General features: G+C 50.9%; 9 protein-coding genes across 9 annotated transcripts; 8 read left to right on the top strand and 1 right to left on the bottom strand.

Moving 5' to 3' along the window:
- Positions 1–135: 135 nt before the first annotated feature.
- PHACADRAFT_52934 (uncharacterized protein) lies at positions 136–351 on the top strand (the record flags this gene model as incomplete). The annotated part of the gene is made up of 1 exon (XM_007402018.2): positions 136–351. A coding segment is annotated over one exon (216 nt), but the record flags the coding sequence as incomplete, so codon positions are not given.
- A 421-nt stretch (positions 352–772) lies between these two features.
- Positions 773–1,433, top strand: PHACADRAFT_33504 (uncharacterized protein; the record flags this gene model as incomplete). Its single annotated transcript, XM_007401926.1, has 3 exons — positions 773–891; positions 933–1,032; positions 1,083–1,433. 3 exons carry the CDS (start codon positions 773–775, stop codon positions 1,431–1,433), a joined length of 570 nt encoding a protein of 189 aa, XP_007401988.1.
- A 10,496-nt stretch (positions 1,434–11,929) lies between these two features.
- Positions 11,930–12,557, top strand: PHACADRAFT_201734 (uncharacterized protein; the record flags this gene model as incomplete). The annotated part of the gene is made up of 3 exons (XM_007402017.1): positions 11,930–12,060; positions 12,122–12,280; positions 12,362–12,557. 3 exons carry the CDS (start codon positions 11,930–11,932, stop codon positions 12,555–12,557), a joined length of 486 nt encoding a protein of 161 aa, XP_007402079.1.
- Positions 12,558–12,953: 396 nt separating this feature from the next.
- Positions 12,954–13,769, top strand: PHACADRAFT_201733 (uncharacterized protein; the record flags this gene model as incomplete). Its single annotated transcript, XM_007402016.1, has 3 exons — positions 12,954–13,084; positions 13,146–13,286; positions 13,346–13,769. 3 exons carry the CDS (start codon positions 12,954–12,956, stop codon positions 13,767–13,769), a joined length of 696 nt encoding a protein of 231 aa, XP_007402078.1.
- Positions 13,770–15,828: 2,059 nt separating this feature from the next.
- Positions 15,829–16,155, top strand: PHACADRAFT_265679 (uncharacterized protein; the record flags this gene model as incomplete). Its single annotated transcript, XM_007402015.1, has 1 exon — positions 15,829–16,155. A coding segment is annotated over one exon (258 nt), but the record flags the coding sequence as incomplete, so codon positions are not given.
- Positions 16,156–17,276: 1,121 nt separating this feature from the next.
- PHACADRAFT_106956 (uncharacterized protein) lies at positions 17,277–17,888 on the top strand (the record flags this gene model as incomplete). Its single annotated transcript, XM_007402014.1, has 2 exons — positions 17,277–17,605; positions 17,723–17,888. Coding segments are annotated over 2 exons (495 nt in total), but the record flags the coding sequence as incomplete, so codon positions are not given.
- Positions 17,889–19,079: 1,191 nt separating this feature from the next.
- Positions 19,080–21,712, bottom strand: PHACADRAFT_106888 (uncharacterized protein; the record flags this gene model as incomplete). The annotated part of the gene is made up of 3 exons (XM_007402013.1): positions 19,080–19,486; positions 20,737–21,295; positions 21,350–21,712. The coding sequence occupies 3 exons, from the start codon at positions 21,710–21,712 to the stop codon at positions 19,080–19,082; spliced, it is 1,329 nt and encodes a 442-aa protein (XP_007402075.1).
- A 229-nt stretch (positions 21,713–21,941) lies between these two features.
- On the top strand, positions 21,942–22,821 carry PHACADRAFT_265678 (uncharacterized protein). The gene has a single exon (XM_007402012.1). The coding sequence runs from the start codon at positions 22,246–22,248 to the stop codon at positions 22,504–22,506; it is 261 nt and encodes an 86-aa protein (XP_007402074.1). The 5' UTR covers positions 21,942–22,245; the 3' UTR covers positions 22,507–22,821.
- A 110-nt stretch (positions 22,822–22,931) lies between these two features.
- PHACADRAFT_201728 (uncharacterized protein) lies at positions 22,932–24,158 on the top strand (the record flags this gene model as incomplete). The annotated part of the gene is made up of 4 exons (XM_007402011.1): positions 22,932–23,324; positions 23,379–23,535; positions 23,591–23,745; positions 23,796–24,158. 4 exons carry the CDS (start codon positions 22,932–22,934, stop codon positions 24,156–24,158), a joined length of 1,068 nt encoding a protein of 355 aa, XP_007402073.1.
- Positions 24,159–24,282: the final 124 nt, after the last annotated feature.

Below are 24,282 nucleotides of genomic sequence, written 5' to 3'. Positions count from 1 at the left end.
GATGCATGTATGTCTGTTGGGCACAACCTGATGTGTTTTGCGGAAAAGGGGGGCAAAGCTCGATGGTACATGACGTCCACACGGGACTCTCACCATGCCAGCTTGTTCTTTCGACAACATATAGGGGCCAAAGTTGACTGGGAGTCGCGTCGGCTGACCCATGAGCAGATGGCTAGCGCATCGTTCCCAATATACGAAACAGTGCAAAAAATGGGTGACCTTGTACTCATACCTCCAAAAAGCTGTCATCAGGTCGCGAACAAAGGTGGACTGACTATCAAGGTTGCATGGTCCCGCATGTCCCTCAAGTCATTGTATCTAGCCTTCCATGATGAGTTGCCAGTGTATTAGCGGTGAGTATATTTGGACAGTGCAGCCGTGGTTTGAATAAGACGGCTCAACAACTCACAGCGTTTGCCGGCCGGAGCGCTACCATATCAGAGCCACTGTATACAGGAGTATTGGCTTGTTTGTCTTCCCTCTGGTTGATGGAAATGGCGCACAGCTGAAAGCTCTCATTGATCTGTTTGACCACATCCTCATCGAGGAATACGACCCAGCACATCATATGTTCCTCCATACAAGCATTGATCCGGTGTCATGCAATTTCTGCGGGGCCAATATTTTCCAATCTTGTCTCAAGTGTGACCGGTGTTCAATTACAACAGCACTTGCATCAGACAACGAGGCAATCAACACGTCAGGAGAAACAGCCGGAGTGATGCTTTGCGCTGCATGCTATGCATGTGGTAGAACTTGCGCTTGCTGCACTATGTCTCCTGTTCAATGCCGGCCCTTCAACGACCTCCTTGCCACCCGCAATGCTGCAGCATCAATGCTCTCCTTCGACAAGAGTCTTAGGCCCGTATTGGGACTGATCATTCAAGCCAGGTGAGTTTCACCCGGCAGTCTGTATGATCAATACCAACTAGGTTTGTTACGACAAGAGACTTACTCAGCAACTATTGCGTGCCAAATACCTTTATGGCTGCGTATACCCTGTGGTCCATGCGGGTACATGAAAGAGACAAGGTAGGTATTTCCCGCTACAACAGGATGTAAAGCTAATACTGTACTGCTAGCTGGACGGTCTGGTTACAGAGTCTGAATTTGCCCAACTATTCAAGTGTCGGATCTGCCACGAGTCCTGGACTTCCATGGATCTTCTTCAATGTGGTGTCCACACTGTGGAAGCTCTATTGGCCTACAGTGATGGAGGCGACATCTGGCATAGTTATCACCACTTGGCATGTCAGCCCACTCTTACGAGAGCTCTGCCAACTATCAACCACGAAACCCCAAGTATCCTGGAGGGTTGGAAGGCCGGACTCCCGCATTTCACTAGAAACTATTCCCATTGTCGGATTATGGACGACATGGCCCTGCAGCGAGAATGGTACAATAGGATAGACAGTGGTGGCGGTCTTGTGTAGTGATGGCTGCGTGATGTCGTAAATTCAGAATGTCATAGCAGCGTCCATATTAAATACTGTCAAGGAGCTCTTTGACTGCTCAATTGAAAAATCTCTCATAATCTTAGTGGATGACTGAGCAGACCCACACGACCATCAGCTCATTCCGGGATGCTATGGAAGTATATTTGTGGGGCAGGCGGCTATATTAGCATCCAGACAAGTTGCAACATGGATGCAGATGGAAATAGCTTAATTTGTTTGTGTTGTCCACAGATTACTTGGTTGCATGTAGTACCATGAGTCCCTCCAGCAAGGCAAAGAAGCGTGAGCTGTAATACCTACAGCACAACAGAGTGGATAGAATGCAAGATCACATAGGAAGAAAAGGAAGCAGCTGCTGCACAAAAGGAAGGCTTCCATTGATCTAGAGCCCAAGTGTTTGCGTTCTGCTGTACGACTGGGGTGTCAGCAATTGTGACGAACTGCCACATCTTCTAAAGAGAAAGGGACAGTCTTCTTTTTCGTTTATGCAGGCATGAGTGTGGTTATCATTCCAGCATACGAGTAGTATATTTGTCGGCACGTCCCAAACACATCCCTGACAGCATTCACATTTGTTTCAAAACAGGATACTACAAATGAGCATTATTGCCGTGGGCGCACTCCAAACGTCATTCTGCAAGTATAAAAGAAGTTTGGCACACTGCATGACCTAAATGGCGTCTGCATGTCGAGGCAGCAATGTTGTCATTAGCAAAGCCGTTCAGACACTCGCCAGGAAGCAACATGATCCGTAGGTTAGCTTTTCATAAAATCACTACGAAGTGGTGAACAGAAGATAATTCAACAGCCATATTGTGCACAAGAGTAAACTACAAGTGTTGCTGTTGGCGACAAGAGATGATAACAGTGGCAGGTGGTGAAAGTTTTCTCTCATGATTAATTTGCACCACATGCCGTCAATGTATTTTCATCATATACCCATGACCCGCTTCGGTCACATGCACATAATACATGGTGCAGTTCCGCCATATTTTTTGCATTGCATTGCCTCCTACTTCCTCACAAAAATAACAATTCTACCGTCAGGTCACCTTCAATGACCCATTCATGCCATATTTCTATAAGAAATTTAAGCCAGGTATTGGCAGCCCAATTACGCCATATGTTCACAATACATTAACGCCATGTGGCTATCAAATGTCATTTAAGCCATATGTTTTGGCTGGTCATATGTAGCACATTTATGCCATTTAATGTCCCACCATATGTACTCAGCACATGTCCACTTTATGTATTGACCATATATTTAATAGTCTATAATACATTGAGGTCATAAGTACGTGATATAGCAAGTGCATGTGAGTAGTAGTTTTGCTCATAAGCCAAGACTGCGAGTGCCAGAGGCATTCATGTTATGTCTGCAAGCCAAAGAGCAAGTTGCATGGGCCAAGGACATTCAACCACGTCCGAATACTGCAGTCAGAGTGGCAACTGTGAATAATGTTACCGTTGTTCACCTAGAAGCATGCTGCAAATGAACTGTACATTACAAGAGCTGAATATCCACATGTAGAATAGCTCCCAAGGTGGGCATGCAATTTACCAGGCCGATTTCAGCAATACTGCAATGATCTACATAAGCAAAGTGCTTCCGCCCTGATCCACCATGTGATTGGCAGCGTATATTACGAGGTATGCTGTGAATCAGAATCCTCCACGAGCTTCTGACATAAACCCACATAGTATGCATGCAAGCTTTCCCTGTAGCTGGCTGCACCAGATGGAAGCCAATGCTGTCTGAGGGTGGCTGTGAGATACTCATTCCATTCGTATTGCTATGACGAATTTGTGAGCTATAAATCTTTTGGTGTAGCGTGTAACATACCATGATGAGATTTGTATACATCTTCGGTTTCTCCGAGAAACATTTTATAAACCACAGCATGTAAAGGCCGCAGTCGCCGTCATTCCCTTGTTTCGGGACCTTAGACTATTATATAGCACACATCTGCAGATACCAATATGACACCTACTTACCAGTACCTCCAGACTTGGCAGTAAAGTCAGGGTCTCTTCGATGCCATAGTTCCAAAAAGCTTTGTGTTGCAGGAAGCAGTTCAAGGCCTACCTAACAGCAAGATAAGAAGGTAGGCCTACTTGTCTTTTGGAGTCCAGAATGACGATAAGTGATTTGCTAAACCTCTATAAGAAACAGTCACAATGTGTCAGAATACCACTCACCCCACCCAAGAGCTAAACACAAGCAAGTCACTGGATGCCGTTCCTTTCTTGCAGCTTTCTGGTATGGCCATAAGTGGATTAATGACAATCGTGCAATACCAATGAATGTTCCTGAGCCAATGATGAGACAAAGAACACACAAAAGAAAATCTTACTCAAGATTGATGGGAAACACAATTCATTGATCATTGAACACATTTCTGGTCCAGCCTTTCCAGAAAGACCTTGATTCAGCAGTCGTACTGGAACATAATCATTCTCAGAACAGCATCCACACTTTAGGAATGCTGACATACTGGAGTACATGATACATGTGACTGTTTTGGAAGCATATCTTATCTCTAAGATCGCTCCGAGAAGCTATAGCTTCAACAGATATAGAGCTGTTAAAGAACGAGAACAGTCGATAAAAAAGTCATGCCCCATTATGTCACTTCACATACTGTAGCGCAGTGTTCATGATGCAATCATTAAACCATTGGGAAGGCACAAGCCTCTTGAGGTCCGAAAAGGAGAGCTTCAATTTTGAGTTTGGTCGATTACTGAGTTCATCCACTTCCAAGGGTCTGCAGAGATTTATACCCATCAATCAGAGTAGACAGACTTCATACCTGCTCTCTATAATTTGCACAGCTTGTAGTCTACTTGGAGCTTGACTAATACCGTTTGATTCAGTGAGGGGGAGCTATAACTATCGTTGAACCTACAGCTGAGGCACAATGATGAGTTCAACAGAGGCATAGTCGGCAGTGTCGCCTGTCCATAGACTTTCCACTGCGGCACAGCTATGAATCAAACATGTCAACGATGCATCCCATTAACTTGTAAAATGCACTCTATCTGATGTGTCCTAGTGAATGCTTCGTTGATGAACACCACCAGGTCATGATACCTGGTGCCACCTTCCCATTCTTTGTGACCGGTACAAAACTTGATTGTTATATTTCCTTGCCGTCCATATGCCCCTGTTGAGTAGGGTAAGATGAGAATAAGCAGTGGAAAAGATGCACAGACTGAAAATGAATTTGTCCCCAGCCTACGCATCCACAGTGCATGGTGCGGTATGAGTCCTTAGCTGCAGAATGACCAAGTGTTTCACCTGCATGTGGTAACATGTATGCTACTGGTGTGATTTAGGTACTGAGGGAAGAGAGGTAATGCCTAAGACGAACGGCTACGACCCCTATGGTCTCTTGCAGGTCAAATTCCATCTAGCATGTCTCAGTGGAATGCTAGCTCCAACTATTTTGAACTGGTTGCCATCAAAGGTCAAGATGGCACACGGCTTGGAGACATAAGTACTGTATCCAACACAGTATTTCTTGACAGGCAGCCAGAGACGCATGGAAGATCACTGTTGAGGTATCTCCCACTGCATTCTATCTCTTTCAATAGAGTTGAGCTTATCTCAAAACATGTGCTAACCTCTCAACTTACAAGCAATGTTTGTGCAATTGGCAAGTACTGGCACAGGTACAAGGAGCTAAATAATATAAGTGCTGCATCCCCGGGTATGTGCGAAATTTATTGGTGCCCAATGTTCCTGGCTCACTTCTCACCTGGTCCAATGCACGTGTGGTGTATTCTTACGATGGATAACTTGAGCTTCGCCATTGTGGACAAACTGAACCCCTTGCCAGTCTGTGGCGGCTTTCGCCCGACAAACAATGGGCATGGTATCAAACTGGCAATTTCAAATACTGGACCTCATAGAGAGCATGCAGCACACACTCAACGTCCAAGTTTCAGGTAGTTTTAGGGAACATACCGACAAAAAGAGAAAGGGTATGAATATGGAGATCGAGCAGGCAGCAAAAGGGAACAGGCTCGACAAAAAGCAGTTGAATCACATTGCTACTGGTAGGCCAGTTATCAATGTAGCCCCAGTTTGTATGGCACTTCGTCTGCAGGTGGCTCGACTTTGCCTCAGGATTAGGCTCACAAGTCGGGCACGTTCAATGGTATCGTTGGACTTATGTTCTTTCATGTGCGCACATTCGTGACAGCCATGTCGCTTTTTTGCACTCGTACTCCTCCGACTTATGGCGTTTGATAGCTAGCGTAGCTGCCCATACATGTACCTGAACTTCGTAATTGCACCACTGGCGGGCCTGTGACCCATTGTTCTCTGCTGTACTGGTACGACCAAATTGGATGTAATGCGGAGGAGTCACAGGATCCAGTTCAATATGTTACTTTTGTCATGGACCACAAAGCAGGCCCACCTGGTTGTTACACCTAAATCTTGTCAGTGCATCAAAGAAATTTATGTTTGTATAGAGCCATGCAGCCACTACTATGGAACGGAGGACAACTTCGAATGAGTGGTTCACATGCATCACTGTAGATGAAATCTCTGATGATCGGATCACTGCATTACACAAATCGGCTCACTCAAGACACTGGCGGGTCTAGTGGCAGAGCAAAGAAGCTAGTGCAGCAAAGAGGGCTCAGATTGTCAGCTTATGTACTATCTATCAACCATACCGCTGCCTTACGAATTATCAGCCATCTGTTTTGTCATAAGTGCACAGAGCCCCTGCGGCATTGTTTTCAGACTAACTCTGACAGATATCACATGAATCTTTACAGGCAAGTGAAGTATTCAACGTATGTATACATGGCATGAACTCTTCTTCTGCTCTGCGATACAGTCTGTGCGCATAGGTATAGATGATGCAGAACACGTGTGATCAACTCACACTCACAAGAGGGCAGAAAGGGATTGTGGCAATAGAAGTAAATGCACCATGACGAGATGACACACGAGCAAAGTGGCCATTTGCAAGGTCTGAGAGCTCATATATGGAAAGCACCTGTTGCATAATGTCTCGCTGGACGTCCAGGGAGCACTCACGGTTCTGGGCGTCTCAAATTATTCATCACTCATAACAGGGTCGTCGCAGTTGGGCCTGGAGATGTCAAGTACCTCCCCACCAAATTTTGGTCTACGGTCCTCCATCCTTCAACTGGCATATTTTTGCACTTAAAGTCTTAGAAGAGATTGCTCTCATGGAACGATACCGAGCAGAGCTTTGCATGCGAAAGATGCGAAGGATCGATTCAGATGTTTGCGGTAAGATTGCATTCGTAATATTGACTCTGAAAATCGCCCTAACATTCACACAGAAAAACCTAGTAGCATTCCCGAAGAGGACTCCAACAAGTGCGATGAACTTACCATAAGTGAAAAAAATGCTTCAAGCGTGGCACAATAGTGCTGTAGCATTGATCAGACAGAGCAATCACAATACGCAGAACCGTCAGGTACGTCCCTCGTCGTTTGTCTTGTCTCGTGCATCGAGATGCCTTTACGAGACTGGAGTCATAGAAACTACCATTGAATTGAATATCTAGAACAGCCAGCTTAACAGCAACAGAGGAAGCAATGCAAGTGACAGGCAGGACAGAAATAAATCGTGAGAGAAGCTCAAAAAAGCATAAGATTGACCACCTATATTCGCTCTCTGTGCTAAAACTCCAGCAGAAATAGGAGTGTGTGGCGATGTAGATGAAAGAATTGCCAAGAAACCAAAGCATTGTAAACAAGTGCACCATTTCCCCTTGTCACATCGGCATGTCTACGGGGAGCCTGGGTATAATGGAAATAGTTGTGGTATGATATCATTCATCATGCAATCACAGTGCTAGCCAACTGCCGTCGCAGAGATCACTACAAGAAGCATCTCGGATAGGCCTCTGGAAAGAAAGAGGGGACGTACCAGGCAGTCTGCTGAAGAATGGTGTGCCTACTCCCTTTTAGTCATATGAAATCAATTTACTTACATTAAGAGGAGGTTTTTGGAGCTGTGCCACTCAGATGATGATACCGATGATGGTGATACTTGTACGTTCCTCTGCTTCATGCTTATTCCTTTTGTCTGAAGCGGTATTACGTTCCAACAAAAGCATCAAACCCTCAAACTCTTTTTCCGTGGCGTGACGAGCGGCTTCCAAACAAACAATCTCAACTATTCCAGGATCTCATCTCTGCTGCCCATCAGAGGTCGAAGCCAGATTCCTGACCCACGAATGCTCTTGGGTTTTGGGCAAGTCCAGATGTATTCACAAATGTGTGTCACAGACACACATTTGAACAGTATCACATTGCACATGCCAGGCATAGAGGATGGCCATCCAGAATTGAGTAGCACATGCTAAAGCTCTGCGTTGTGCTCCTGATTCCACATCTGCAACAGCTTATATCAGATGTTGATGAGAATTATTCTGAGAGTGATGGATCGACTGAACGAAAGAGTCCCGGACCTAGACCCTCTCGGAGACCCTTTGTCGGACCCTTAGACGCTTGGTCGATGCGCGCTGGTGGGGGCGCGGGCCACCGTACCACTGGTTTGGTAGCCCATCATTCGTCATGGCTCATCACCCGTATGTACACATGCTGTTGTCCTTGGCAGAGAGCCCACGACACTAGTACCGACGTGACACCACGAAGCAAAGTACAGTAGAGCAGATATGTAATAGATTTAAGTCTACATAGGTACATACCAATGCAAGGCTATGGCAGTCATCGTCATCATCGTCATCTTATCCATGGCTCCATTCATTGCCACCTCTCTTCGAGACGTTTCGAGGCCACAGAGGCCATGCACAGCGTGATGCCCGCAGCAAACCCAAAGACGCTCGTTGAGCTTGCGGATCCTTAAGCGCCGAAGGGGTTGGGACTCTTGAGTTCAGTCAATTTGGTATTCTGATTATTCCAGAAACATGCGCAACATTTCAACGGTTCAAAATGAGCTGTTATTCAATGATAACGCATTGTTGAACCTTGGAAGGCTTTGAAAAGGAAGCTTGTTCTGGAGACAAATAGTGCGCAATGTTTCCTGGCGTGGCATGTCCAGAACAACAGCAGTCAAGGGGCAATTACGATCTTTTGGCAATATACAACCAGGATAGTAAGCACAATGTGGTCTATTGTTCTTTACACCCTAATTGACACACGCCTTAGCTACAGAGAGATTGGATGCTGACTTATAAATGGCTCAATACTTCAACTTCTCCCTCTGGAAAGCTACCCACCATCATCAACAAGCCTCCCACCCCGTTGGATTTTGTCCATTACATCCTGGTTCCTGAGACGGCACTTCAGTTCATAATGGAAAATCTATAGCAGAGTCGACGTGAGGCCATTGGAACACTAAGGGAAAGTTCACAATGTGGAGTAGAGATGTTTCCGGATGACGATGGCGAATCAACACCAGCTCAGCTAACGTAATAGGTTATGGATTGCTAATTTGGTGCCCTTTCAGGCATTATGCCCGAGCCGTTTGTAAAGAGACAAAGGGCGAAGGTGAACTTTGATCACATACTTAACGGAGCTTACCACTAGATGGAAGATTATTTCACGATATGTGTTTCTAGACCCTTGTTGCACTTACTCTCAAGTGATTGCTTGGCCCCATCCAGAGCAACTTCACTTCTTTTCACGCATCACTTGTTTGTATCTGATTTCCAAAGTAACAAGTTCGTATTCACTTTGTATCGTTCTTGATATACAGTTATCCACCGCTCCTTGATACAGTCAAATTCTCTGTGCTTATTAGCTGTGCTCCACTGAGTGTATTGAGCTAGAACTTCGTATAACTTATACCGCACATCTCCTACACACTCTAGAATATTTCAGAGACCAATAGTGGAGAAATCTGTGAATGAGAGAGATCCCACACTTTTGATGGCAATCGCCCCTACCACCACTCCTTGAAACACCCTTTTCTGGCTTGATGAGTAACCGCTTTAGGCAACTTTACCTGACAATGCGCCCACTCCTGTCCCATGCACTAAGAGCTGGCAGTTCAGTTGGACAACATCTCTACCCTTGCTAATGGGTATCGCGCATTCAGAGATGCACTTCAAAAGTGTCAGCGGATTTGCCAAGTGGTTTAACTCGCGGCTTTAGTTTTGAGAACGCCATCAATATGCCATCACATTGGGAAAACATACTTTTCCAGCCCTCCGGCATGAAATACATGTTCTCTCGTGTTCTAGCATCACTCTGCAAGAGTTCCAGAAGGAATACGCATACAATGATTTTTCTGCTCATTTAAGACACCTTGAAAGCTTTGAACTGCACGCTGTATCAAGAAGTGGTGGTGTATCAAGGAGCGGTGGATAACTGTACCATTCATTCTAATAACGCTAAATCCGAGCTCAATCAAATGCTAAGTCTGTCCAGACTTGTGAACTGCCCAATAGGAATCAGTAGGATTCCTTGGAAGTATCAATGTAAATTACCAACATATTCTAGTGGGTAACACACTGAAAATCAGTGGGACTGCGGTGAGACCCTCGAGATCTCAGTGGGCACAGCCACTGGTTTATCGTGGGCGATTCCACTAACAATCAGTGGATGTTGGTGTAACCAGCAGAATGCCCACTTACTAGATCAACAGGCGACCCACTGAGGCGTCGGTGGGAAAATGACATACGTAGTGGGATTTCCGGGGAGAAAAATCAGTGGATTTTCCCTTTCTTAGACATGGTATCCACGTTGATTTATGCATGGTATTTCCCACTTAAAATAATCGGATTCACTTCCCGCAGTCGAATAGAGTTAGTCGTTGATTTTTTGTCATGCGTGTAATCGTGGATTCCGGACAACATCAATATCGCGGCGCGTCTGCGTCTGCGTAGTAACTGGTGAACACGTCTCGTTGGTCATGCGTGCCCGCGGTTCTGTTTCTCTGCTACGTCGCCTCTGTCCAGTAACTTGTATGTTATTCGCGCACGCGCCAGGTCCCAAAACCCATCCCGCTCATATGCTGCTCCAACATCAGACGGTCGTCTCTTTCTCCTTATCGTTTTTCCTCTTTCTTTTTCGAATTCTTCGGCCGGTGCAGTCGTACCTCGACGTGCCTGGTCTTGAGCGATACAGATGCATTCGGGACAGACGATAGTGTGAGACGTCGCCGATGTGGGCACCTTGTGATGCTCCTACGTCATGTTCGATGACAGCGGTGCGCCTCCACGAACGCGGGCGATGAGCCAGGGCTCGAGCAATCAGCGAAAACAGGGGAGAAGGTCTGCTAGGGTCCGGTATGAAACGGCGCAGGCGAGGCGGCAGAATGAAGATTGTGATATGCAGCGACGACGTTGAAAAACGCAAAGCTTGCGCCACCAAAGTCTGGACCATGTGAGCATGCCCTACACTGCAAAAACCCGAGCTTGCTTAGTGTGCGTGTAGTGTATACGACAGCGGGACTCACCTGCGTACTGGGTGTGTCACCAGTGAACAAGCTAAAACACCGATAGACACTCTAGGAAGACCTGTCGTATGTGCCTTTGTGTAATGTTCGTCGAGCAGAGGGTCAGATGCGGCAGACGCTTGTATGTTCGAGTGAACTAGTCGCTTTGCCAACAGACGACTGGGTCGCTGGCTGCTGAACTTGCAATAAGCAAGGTCATATGAGACACAGCAGTCAGAGAGACGCACCTCGAGATTCCTCACCACTTCGATGGCTTTGATCCACCCTCAAAGGACCCGCGTGGCATACGCATCGCTCAAGGTCGAGAAATGTAGGTTCTGTTAAGGCGTCAAGTTAAGCCCGCATCGCGCATGAAAACAAACGTACCACAAGGTCCGGTCAGGGTTTAGCTAGGCCCGCCATTACCTCGATACGCTATCCGAGACCTGAGAGAGTGCGCACAGATGACAGAAAACAAGTAGATACAAGCAGAGAAGTATCTGAGACAGCGACGAGCCATAATCTGAGCGTGGAGGATGGAGGTCGTGAAGTGCGTCCGGCAGACTGCAGAAACGGCGTTGGACGCCCGCCCGAGCTGGCCGCCGGTGCCGCAGACCCTAACCAGAATGACAACTGCGATATGGCGCTGTAAGTCTGAACCTTGCTGCACTCAGTGCACTGTTGCTGTGACGCTGAGCGTTGATGTATCCCTCTGCATCCTCTTCCACAGACAGAAAACCATTCTGATGGCCTGTCCGCGATACTTCAGGTCAGGTTTCGGCTAGTCAGAAATCGCTCTCATTCAGGTCGCCGGGCATTGTGGTGCGTAAATGCGCAAGCCAGTCTGCTACTCCCTTCCTACCATCGATATCACCAGTCCGTGGACGCATCGCTATACAAGGACGCCGTCACCTCTCGCGGCCTGATATACCACTACTGTACTATTTCTCCCCTGCCTAGCCCTCCAAGCTGACCCTACTGTTCTGTCATGGCTTCCTATCCACGTCTCGCGACTGGCAGCACATTGCGCCTCGTCCGAACGGCAAGGACTACAGCGTGCTCGCCCTGAACATGCTCAGCTATGGCGGGACTGGCAAGCCTACCGACCCGGTGGCGTACTTCCCGAGCTTGATGTCGAGAGACATTGTCGATGTCTTGGACGCCGAGAAGCTCGAGAAGGTTATTTGCATCGGCCAGGACTGGTGAGCTCACCCTGTTCCTCATCGCTGCGGGGTAACCCGGATGCTGAACCGCCAATTGCAGGGGCTGCAAGGCGATCTCGCGTCCCGCGAACTATTATCACGAGCGCACCATCGGCTGCGTCTTCCCCACCACCTCCTTCACACAAGTGCTTCCCCCGATGGACTTTCAAGTATTCCTGGATTCTCGGGCACGAGACGTTCGGCTAGTTGAGATTTCTCGGTAAATCAGACGCGAACGAGGTCGTACGTAGGTGGCAGACGCGTGCACACCTTGTCCTACAACCGCTGACGCGTTTCGCAGATCGACTCGTTCGTCAGCGTCATGTTTGCGCAACCCTGGGATCTGGAAGAAGCACCTGGCCCTGACGGGCACGCTCGAGCAGAGTCTGCTCGACGACTTCGTCTCGTTCTGGCCAGCCTACCTGTCCGAGGAAGACGCGAAGCACTTTGTAGAGACGTTCAGATGCGGCGGCTTTTGCAGCGACGACGTACTCTGAATCCTGCTGCATCGCTGTCCACACTGAGTGTTAATGTATTCCGCTGGTAGCCTCTTCCTACATTTTCTATGGAAGGAAAACTATTTCGATGGCCTGTACATCTGCGATGTCTCAAGTCAGGTTGTGGCTGGTCTGAAATCGTCTCGTTGTGCCGGCCATTGCGCCGCACAAATCCCAGTCTGCTACCCTCTTTCTACCATTGGTATCATCATCCCACGAGCGCATCGCTGTGCAATGACCTCATCATCTCCCGTGGCCTAACCCACTGAGCACTTCTCCCCCGCCCAGTCTTCCAAGCCGACCCTCCCGTTCTGTTATAGCTTCCCATCCACGTTTCGCGACTGGCGTCACATCGTATCTCGTCTAAGGGACAGGCTGCGGCGCGCTCCCCTCGGCATGCTCGGCATTGGCGAGACCGAAAAGCCCATCAACCCGGCGGCGTACGTCCTGAGTCTGAAATCGAGAGAAATTGCCGATGTCTTGGACGCCGCGAAGCTTGGCAAGGTTGATGCTATCGGCCATGGCTGGTGAGCTCGTCTCGTCTCTCCTCAGTAGTGGCGGTCTCAGATACTGAACTGCCAATTACAGGGGCTGTAAGGCAATCTCACACCTCACGAGCTACCATCCCGGGCGTATCTTCGCCTACGTCTTCCTCAGCATCTCGTTCGTGCAGGTACTGGCCCCGATGAACTTCCAGGAGTTCCTGGGCTCCCTGAAGCAACAGCTCGGGTAAGACGTTCGGCTAATGGAGATTATTGAGCGATCTAGACGCGAACGAAGTCATCCAGATGCACGTGGTGGACGCGCGCCCACCTCGTCCCGCAGTTACTGACGCGTTTCGCAGACCGACTCGTTCGTCAGCGTCAGTTTTTGTACGACTCCGAGATCTGGAAGGAGCGCCTGATGTCGACGGGCGTGCTCGAGCAGAGCCTGCTCGAAAGCTTCGTCTTGCTCCGGCCGTCTTACCTGTCGGAAGAAGACGCTGTGGGGACGTTCAGACGTCGAGGCTTTGCGGTGCCAACACGCTGGTGCGAGGGCTTTGCCGCAGAGATACTGCCTGAGCGCATGTCTCTACCGGCCAGAGCGGCGATCCACTTTGCCGCGGCGGAGGATGACTGTGTTTGCCTTTCCAAGACCGGCTATGCGCCCTTTGGGCAGGAGGTGTTCAGCGGGCACGGCGTGGCGATGGAAACATACGACGCGAACCACTGACTGATTCTCTCCCATGTAGACGAGGTTGTCAGCAATCCTGGGGTGTGGATCGAAGGCACGGTGCCACGAAAGCTGACGATTAAACTAGTAGTCTCCGAGTCTGTACGTACAGTTGATGCCTTCTTTATAAATATCGCTTCCGTGTCTCAGTTCCTTGCCAGTCGTACGACGACTTGAGTCTCTATTGAACGCAGCCCAGTTGAGAGAGAAGATAATAGTAATAATCAACCCTCCGTCTCTCGAGAAGGAAGACGCTGTAGTGGTAGCATCCTTGCGGGAATCTGATTGGCCGGTACACCTACACGTAGCGCAAACCGATGAATGATGACTACTGGGAGCCCGAGGTCGAGGCTTGCCTTGTTGCAGAAAGAAGTGGAAAGGCGGATGGAGGCATTCAAGGCATGTGACAGGTGGCAATTGCGTGAAAGAAAGAGAGCAGCGTGGCGAGCTAGGGGCTGGGATCGGACACATGCACCAAGATGCACCACAGCTTAAAAACTTGAGCTCGCCCTAGATCTCTTGCGCCGGCAGCTCTTGCATTCGCAGGGGTGCGCTCGAATCTAATCAGTTATCTAATCGCAGAATCTGGCGTGATCTCGTGATCTCAGACTCTGCCGGGCTGTGTTTGGAGCAGGGAAGCCGGGCGAGAAAGTGAAAGTCCTGTCAGTCCACACGACGACTACCGGCCCTCGCGTGACCTGCCAGAGTCAGTGTCGGACATCCATGTCTTTGCAGACAACAGGGCTGCACTCACGTCCTTTCTGGCCGCGGGAACCGGTCCTGCGCAGATGCTGTCAGTCGCGGCTTGCCAGTCGGTCCGCCCATGGCTGGCCCGCTCGCCCGAGCATCGGATCCACGTGTGGTGGTGTTCAGGTCACCGCGGCGTGTACTGGAATACGGTCGTCGACAAGGACGCCGGCCTTGGAGCAGCCGAACCGTCGGGTGAGATATCCTTCGCGTACGCGAGGCAGTGTATCACGGCGGACGCGTATGCAGCTTGGCGGAAGGATATGCAGAGGCCGGCCTACCGAGGGCGTAACAGCCTGGTGCGAGATGCTGACTTCGAACGGTGCAAGCACACGTCAGCAAACTGGTTCTTGTGGACGGCGGGACGCTGCCCAACTTACCTGGCACGGCTGGTTCGGTTCACCAGTGGGCACTTCCCCCATGGGGCTTTCCGTGAGCGTTTCAATTTCGATGGGAACCGGCGATGCTGGTGTGGGATGGCCGATGTCGAGACTCGGGACCACATCTGGTTTGACTGCGATCTCTGGATTAAGAAGCACAAGCCGGCGGCGGCGTCGGGGCGAACGAAACGTCCTGAGAGCCCTGAACCTCCTCCCTCCCACCCCGCCGGGCATGAGCTCGCTCGAACACTTCCTGCAGGACTGGAGGGAGACCCCGATTGACCTTGATGATGTCGCCGAGTTCTTGCGGCTCAACCCTGTGGTGGGGACTTTCACCTGGCTGGAGCTGGTCGACCAGGCGTTGGCAGATAGGGAACAGGGCGAGGAGGACTCACTGGCGCTCCTCAAAGCTGACCTGCACACAGTGCAGCGCAAGAAAGCGTACGAGATGTGGGTTGCCACGCACCCGGGTGTAGATCCCGCCTCGTTCACCGAATCGTACGCCATCGAGGCGGCGGAGGCGGTGGGTGAATTGTTTGAAATTGATGAGACGACCCTCGCAGAATTCGGGCTCCCTGCGGCCAAGGCAAGGGAACGTCAGCGACGCGGCACGTCGGGCGCGCCGGAGGGGTGACCCAATTGGGACGCCTGCTATCTCGCACGTTAGAATATTTCGTCTTCTCTGCCCCTCTTCTTCCCTCCTTTCTTTTTCCCCTCGCTCGCCTTGTTCGGTCTAGTTGGTTCGGTATGTATTTATTAGGTGCTCATGTACCAGGTCGTACGCACTAAAAGAACGTGGATTTTATATATATAAAAAAGACTACCGGCCCTCGACAGCACACAATTAATGTTTCTCTTTGATATCTCGACCCCGACGAGCCACCATCGATGCATCACCACCTAGTTCGAGCCATGGGAGCTACCCTGGTGCGGGCGGAGCATCTGCGTTCTCACTCCCGCCGATGCCACTGCACACGCCAACGCATCCCCTGCATTAGTTCACCACGCGCACTTCAGCAGTACCATTCCCGCGATCGACTCGATGCCCTCCGAGCCGCCGTCATCCTCGCACGGCCATTCGAGAGCGCACAGTCGCGTCCCTTTGCGCTCAACACGTCTTCGAACGACAACGGGTCGAACAACGGCAGCAGCGAGAACAGCTCTCGAGCGTGAGCTCTTTCAGCTCGCACCTATCTAGCCTATCTAGCTCTCCATAGGAGTTTGAGGTGGATCCGGTCGTTGGGCTGAAGCTTCTCATTGTGTGCGTACAAACTCTTCTACGATTAGAGGACACTGACGAATGTGTACCACAGCCAGCGGCCTTCCTCACCCTACACATCACTAACTTCTGCATGACACTCTCCCCAGCAACAGCTCTTGCACGCCGCCACAAGCGCACTCCCCGCATTAATTGGGACCGCTCTGTCCCCCTCTGCGTGTCGATTTCACCTCTCCCCAGGCTGCCACCGTCCTCTCCGCTCTGGCCGAACTGGAAACAATCATCGTCGTCAACGACGCTTCGAATGGTGTGAAGATTGCACTCTCCACCCACGTTCGTGCTATCCCAGCAGCTACACAGGTGCATCCTGTCGCTTCCACTTCCAGTGTGCTCTCCGGCTATACTAGTGCTGACGCATGGACGGCCAACGCTGGCGAAATCATTGGGAACTTCATGTCCGGCTGGTCCACCTTGGTCGGCCATCCAGTCGTGTCCAAGTGGACTGTCGTTCTCCTCGGCATCAGCGTTGCCCCCAGCGGCTTCTTACTGAAGGACATTGCCGCTGGTGTCGGCTCCCGGTTGTTCGTGGCAGTGTACGCCTCGCCCTCGTGCGCGCGTACCTGAGAAGGATGTCGAGAAAGTTTGCGAGTTCCCGAGGCCCGCCATCATCATGCTGAGCATTGGGCTCGTTGTCACCACCCCATCTACCCCGGTGCTCGAGCTTGATTCTCCCTCTGCTCTTCTCGACGGTCCTGCCAGGGAGCACAAGCTATCAATCCTCAACATCCCAGTTGATCTCATCACTGTCGTCGCGAAGCTTGAGAGGGAGCATTTCCTTATCGAAGCTGTAGCCTGTGCCGAGCGTGCCCGCAACGACCCGACCTGACCCGACCGCTCGACGAAATCATCATCATATTCGAGGACGGTTCTCGCCCAGCATTTACGAGCCTATCGCTGCTTATGGACGAAGAGGTAATCCTTCTGGTCCATAATGGCAAGATCGCCGCTCACGCACTTGAGAAGATGCTTGGGGATTTCGACAGGGTGATCACGATCCGTCGTGCACTGATCTGTAAGCACGCAGATTTATTACTCAAAGATAACTCGTAGTGACCTAGCAACAGCTCGTGCTTCGAGGACCAAGACACTTGAGCAGTCGAATGTCTCCACATCATCGGTTACATGCGCATCTCACTTGGTATTGCTGGCCCTCTGAAGGTCAACGGCGAAAGGCATCCCGTTCTCATGGCCACCGCCGAGGGCGCACTCGCTGCTTCGACCTCGCACGGATGCAAGGCGCTCAATTCCGGCGAAGGTGACACTACCATTGTCACCTACGATGGCATGATCCGCGAACCTGCCATCGACCTCCCGAACAATGTGCAGGCCGCCGCCGCTCGCGTATGGATCGAGAACTCTGAGGGCCATGCCATTGCCAAGGAGGCCTTCGAGTCTACCCTCCCGCTTCGCTACGCTCCAGAGCGTCAAGTGTGCCATGGCCGGTCGCACGTTGCGCGTTCGGTTCAACGACCCGCACTGGCGACGCGATGGGTACGAATACGATCTTCGAGAGCCCCGAGGGCCTCTCGCTTCGCCAAACTCTAGAGCGTCAAGCGTGCCATGGCCGGCCGCACGCTGTATATTCGTTTCACAGCACGCATTGACGACGCGATGGGCACGAACATGGTCTCGAAAGCACGGTCATCCAGGCGCAGTAGGTGGTGGACGCGTGCCTGTCGCATCTTGCATTCACTGACGCGCTCCGCAGATTGATTCGTTCGGCAACGTCATATGTTCCGTACAATCCTGAGATTTGGAAAGACCTCCTGGCCCTGACGGGCGCGCTCGAGCAGAGTCTACTCGACAACTTCGCCTTAATCCGGCCAGCTTACCTGTCCGAGGAAGACGCGAGGAGACGTCCATGCGCAGCGGCTTTGCGGCGCCGACATTTGGCGTGCTACACCTACGACCCCAGAGCCCAAACAGACCGCCGACGCCGTCACGGTCGCAGGGCGGGGGGCGTACTCTCTGCGGGCTTCAAGCTTCGAGCTCTTTGAGCGTTCTCCGCCGAGGAAGTGCACCCCGGGCGTCGGTGTCGCTGGAAAGTTGCCATCGAGCGGGTCGAAGTCGAGGTCGTGCTCGATTCGCCCGGGATCCCGAGCGAGCCGAGTGAACACTCGCGCTTGGAGGTTCTCAGCCTCCGCCAGGGCCTCTGCTCTGTTGCCTGCAGCTAGGAGGAACGCGACGAGTGTGCGATTGCGATCTACAGTGCCAAAGCGTCACTGCTGGTGTCGCTCGACATCATGCGCCTGAAGTTGACGCTGGCCTTATCTGCCTTGGCGAGCCACTTCCGACATGCGCTGTAGGGTCCGCCGTACCTGCCAGGGAAAGAATCTGCGCGAAGCAAAGCGAAGTGGAGCGGCCCATATCGTCACGCTGAATGCCGAGACCGACAGCTGCGCGTGGTGCGATGAACAATTGGCCGGCAAAGGCGGTAGCTACCGGGGCTGTTCTACCAAGGTACGCAAGGTGTCTGCTGTTGGTTATCGACGTTGACCTCCACTTTCTCGGGACGATTTTCGTTGAGGTATCAGACAGCATGAAATTGATGCGGCGGCGCAAGTTCACCCGCGTCTGTGATACCGGCTTCAGCATTCTTTCCTCTACAATGAACCCCACGCCCAGGTCTGTGGCCGCGATAACGATATCCCGTCCTATGCTCTTTGTTCGATACCGAGCTGACGACGAGATGACAGCGTTCCAAGGCTAACCTCCATAGGCCTCTGATACTGCCGATGCCCTGGCGAAATACACCCCTGCGATTGACAGGGTTCGCCACCTCGCAAATACGTGCGGGTGAGAGGCACACGTTCCAGGTGGGCTGGAGAAATACACCCTTGCGATTCACCGATGGATTATGCATACCAATCGTAGTAGTAAAAGTGCCTTTGTCGACCATGTAGACTACAAGGTAATATTCGCAAGGTTTGCCTCTCTGCGCTCATTAATAGCTATCTTGGGACAGATATCTCTGTACCCTTCCGGAAGCTTGATATATGTCCCCTTGTCGGAACTCCCTGTTGCCCAAATACGGTCACTGGATGACCATGGCAGCCATGTCAGCTCACGGAACTGAACGAGCAGTTTTCCACGTATAGTTTTTTGGCCGCCTATTCTCACTTTGGCCGTGAGGACCAGCCATCGCGTCCAGTAACTGCACGAGCCATAATGGTAAGTGGTCTTCGGCCGTTGTTTCTGCATATCGGTGGTTGGGAAAAATCGGTTAAAAAAGGTGGTCTCCCAGGTTGAAGGGGATGCAGTCTTCACTATGGCGCAACGGAACGGCAGCTGAGACGATTGATACAGGTTCTCTGTTGCCTGATTTTGTTCCTCGTGTGGGAGCGTGCAGTAGTTTTCTTTCTTGCTCCGCGGGATAACTGCAACGATATCTCGCAGAAAATCGTGCCAAATGCCGTTGACTTCGCGATCAACATCTCCCGCATCTCCATGTTCGTGGGGTAGTTCGCTCATAGTAAGAAGAGGTCGCAGACTGACGCCAGCATCGGCCAGTCCGAAGTCAATGTCGCGTTCTGGTGAATGCCGCGGCGGGCCAGATGGTACCTTTCGCCGCTTCCTCGTCGGACCTGAGAGCTTACGCTTAGCTTTCTCGCTGCTTTGCATGAATAAGAGCTCGAGTTCTGGAAAGGTGGGCCGGTTATAGATGAGCGCGTAACTGGCTGCATTGAGTGTACGCTGTTCAGGAAGGGCGAATACGTCGTGGCGGTATCTCACGTCGGAGACAAAGTAAAGTCCTCGCTGTTCGATTGTAGGGACCATCCGACCATCAGCTACTATCTCGTCCAATTCGGCCAAGTTTTCATCGTCGTCGGCTTCGGCTTCGGCTTCCCACAAGGCCGCAGCGGATACAATTTCATTGTCCCAGCTCTGCTCCCCGGGACGGAAGATGTGCGAGTTCTTGATCCATATGGCAATAGCCCCCATTCCTAACACTGGCCGTAACACCCGCAGCTGTGGTGACGCTTCTGTAAGAGCCTCGAAAACGTATTTGACGGCCGCAAGCCTCCACCAGCGGAATTTCCTATTCATTTTTAATATTATTTCACCTTCAGCCTAGAAGTATCTGCTTACCACCAAATTGTGGGATCAAATCCAACCACTGCAGAATTGATTAAGTCCCGACGCATATCCCTTAACTTATGCGCCGGGTGCCGGCTTTGATGGATAGCCTTCAGCCTAACCTCGTACCGAGCAGCTCCTTCCTGTTTCACACCGCCATTTCCGGAACAGGTGTCATAGAGGTTACCAAGAGTCTCGATATCTTTAAGGAACCCTCCCATGCGATGCGGCAACAGGTCTTCCGCTCTGTGTCGCCTGAATGAGCCTCGGTGGAGCTGGTATGTGGCAGATTTGTCTGTTGTGTAGACATTGACATACTGCACATAGTCCTCAGCTCCGACAGTTGGAACTTCAACACGGAATCCAGAGAGATCATACAGGAGGGAGGAAATATCCTTTTTGAAGCGAGAGCCGTCAACAGTGGAGGTAATCTTTTCGGGAGCTGCATGGGGAAGGGCATACTGAAGTAGCTCCTGGTGGCAACTTGTTCTCCACTGGAGTACTAAGTCAGGCGATTGGATCTCCAGCCCGATATCGATATACCATTCATTTTCGGCATGAAACATGTTATCCCTATCGATAATCTTGAAGGTATCTTCTAAAGCCTGGTCGCATGCATCTGTATCTTCTGGGGAATGTAAAGTAGCTGATTTGGTTCCTCGCCACTCGTGAACAAAGAAGCTGTTCTTGAAGTATGTGTGGCGATCTAGATTGTTCCTGAGTGCATCACAGAAGACAGAAAGAAGATGAGGGGGGATGTCGTGTCTGCTGAAGTGAAATTGTTGTCTTTCGTCTCTCATGGACATAAGGCATGCACGATAGTTAACCGGCCAGTGAGAAATGGACTGGGGGAGCACAGTTGCAACCGCAGGCCTAAGGCAATTGTCGTAGAACATCTCCAATTCCTCACTGGTGACCCGCTGGTCTTCTCCACGCTGGTACATGTGAGGGAAGAAGACCAGAGTCTTCTGACGCAGTTCGGCTGTGGAAAGACAGATGTTGGGGATCTTGTGTAGGTCCACCTTCATTGGGCGATCCCATTGCTAGGCATGTTATCAGATGGCTTTAGTCACCTCACGGCATATTGAACTGCTCACCGATAAATGTATGAACTTTTTCAGATGGTTGGACTTTGCTAGACTATCCCTGAATGGCGCGGCGGGGTAGACAGCGAGAGGTATTCGGAAGGGCAAGTTGGTTGTAACACCGATGAGAGAGTCAAAGTCTCGAGTGAGCGTGATATTGCTGAGGTCGCTGAGTGATATGCAATCTTTGAAGACATCGATATTGATTCGCTTTTCACCTTGAGCTGTGGATATTCTGCCGGCAAGAGCGAACTTCACGAAGGCTGGAATAGCCCGCGTCGCCGCTCCCTGGTGGATGATGGCTTCCGCGTAGTTGACGAATTCTTGCAAGGACCACGTTTCTGTGGGGAGCTCTTCGTCTGGATACTGGGACATGGTCGTTCACGCGTTCACGTCCTGCGTTTTGTGGAGCTGAAGTAGCAAGTCGATTTATCGTAGACAATGGTATGGTAATAACCGAGGGCGACGTAGCGCTTTAAAGACCAGGCGCTCCGGGGAGGTCAGTTCTTGACTCAGCCCCTTCTCTCTAAGGTAAGTACGGATGTACTGATGGATATTTCGCCAGAATATACCGGTCAATTGACGTGCAGACACGTCAGGGAAGTGCACGCCCATCTCGCTCGCCGTTTGACAAGCTCCTCCACACGACCCAAACCTACCATGTCAGACTATCAGACTACACCAATCGCACCTCAAAATATTGCACCTCAGAATATTGCACCGCAGGACGGTGGCTCCGGCACAGCTCCCGAGCCAGCCCGGGACGTCGAGCCGGCACCGATCACAGAGCAGGAGGTGGGTGAATACCGAGAGCAAGACCGTTTCTTGCCAGTGAGGTACTTGCCTCAAGATTGGTCAACTGCTAAGCTGATGGCCGGTTCAAACAGATAGCAAACGTCTCCCGCATCATGAAGGCATCTGTGCCCGGCACTGCCAAAATCTCGAAGGAGGCCAAGGAGTGTGTGCAAGAATGCGTCTCCGAGTTCATCAGCTTCATCACTTCCGAGGCGGCCGAGAAGTGTCAAATGGAGAAGCGCAAGACCATTGGTGGGGAGGAGACTCTCTGGGCCATGCTCACTCTGGGCTTTGAGAACTATGCGGAGACTCTCAAGATTCATCTCGCAAAGCTGCGTCAGGTACGCTCCGAATTCTTGTACAGCGTGGGATGACCTAGCATACCACTCTGAAGCCCCAGAATCAGTCAAACGCGTCCGGCGCGAATGCACGACCAGATACTGGAACCTCAAGCGACGCACGCGAGGAATAGCTCGTTGTCGCAGTATGCACCGTGTAACACCGTACCAGTCTCACTCTCAGCACTGTTGTAGACTGCTATGACTCTGGCTTCCCAAGAGCTCTTGACGGAAAATGACCTGCGACTCCGCCGATGCTTCGTACTTATCTCGTGTCCTCTGCACGTCGATACTCTCTTGCATAAAATTGTACTGTTTGTACCATACAGCTTGTGACTTCCACGTTAAATTTCACCTTTACCCTTGATGGAATGCTGCTTTGCTTGCAAAGTGCTATAAGCTTGAATACATGCGTAATGACCGCATCGTCGGGCGCCTTAACTCTGACCTTCGCTTCCATCATGCCTTTTGGCGAAGTCGTCTGTGGTGCTCCAGGCAGCGGCAAGTCTACGTACTGCTACGGAAAGAACCAGCTATTCAACGCACTCAACAGGCCCATTGCCATTGTCAACCTCGACCCTGCAAATGATAGTATCCCGTACCCCTGCGCAATAGACATTTCGTCCCTCGTCACGCTTGATGCTGTCATGCAAGAGCACGGCCTGGGTCCGAACGAAGGAATGCTGTATTGCATGGAGTATCTTGAGGCAAACTATGATTGGCTCGAGGACCGACTGAAGAAGCTCAGCGACGACGCCTACGTTCTCTTCGACCTTCCAGGCCAGGTCGAAATCAGCACGAACCACGAAAGTGTGCGGCGTATAATACGCCGGCTGACCAAGAACGGGTTTAGGGTGCGTCATGCGTACATTCCGATGGAAGCTTAGACTGACCAAGCCGTACCCTAGCTAGCTGCCGTACATTTATGCGACGCACACTACGTGACGGACGCCTCAAAGTTTGTTTCTGTGCTCATGCTCTCGCTACGCGCAATGCTACACCTCGAGCTTCCGCATGTCAACGTGCTCTCGAAGATAGACCTGATTGCGCAATACGGCGAGCTCGGTGCGCTCTAGCCGTCGTTCCCCGCCACGTGCTCCACGCTGACATCGTTCTATAGACTTCAACCTCGACTTCTATACCGAGGTTCAGGACCTGGCATACCTGGAGAATGCACTTACCGCCACATCTCCGCGATACAAAGAATTAAATATGGCTATATGCTCTCTTGTAGAAGATTTCGGCCTCGTCGGCTTCGAGACACTTGCGGTCGAGGTCTGTACATCCCTATTCTCATGCCCTACACTGCGCTAACACTTGTACAGGACAAAGAGTCCATGCTCCACCTGATGCGCATTATAGATAAAGCGACTGGCTGCGTCTTCGTTCCGCCACCAGACGCACGGGTTCCGCAGGGTGCAGTGAACAATACTGGTGCTCCGCCGACGCAGAGGCCGAACATGTTTAGCCTCATGTCGAGCGCTATAGGCCCGATGCCTGGACCACGCAGCGACGTGCGCGACGTCCAGGAGCGCTGGATCGACGCGCGAGAGGAGTATGATGAGTGGGAGCGTGCGCAGTGGCGAAAGGAAGGAATTGCAGTACAGGAGCAGGCGCGGAAGAAAAATCACATACGGCAGCGTGGTGTACAAACTCGCGATAAAGATATCCCAATGTCGACTTCATAGGAGTTCATTCACACCGTGTAAATTAGAGAACAAGACCGCTCAATTCAATATTTCAGAACTCTACCCTTTTTCGAGTCCAGACTCTACGAAAGGAATAACACTAAAAACATTTATATGATCTCCT

This window comes from Phanerochaete carnosa (assembly GCF_000300595.1).
Source record: "Phanerochaete carnosa HHB-10118-sp unplaced genomic scaffold PHACAscaffold_14, whole genome shotgun sequence".
Taxonomy (NCBI): Eukaryota; Fungi; Basidiomycota; class Agaricomycetes; order Polyporales; family Phanerochaetaceae; genus Phanerochaete; species Phanerochaete carnosa.
Note: the sequence above shows the minus strand (reverse complement) of the source record. Positions and strands in the feature narration are given on the sequence as shown.

What these genes read in the sequence shown, in the direction of transcription:
- PHACADRAFT_265678 (XM_007402012.1), top strand. Translation starts at nt 22,246, where the DNA reads ATGAAGGCATCTGTGCCCGGCACTGCCAAAATCTCGAAGGAGGCCAAG.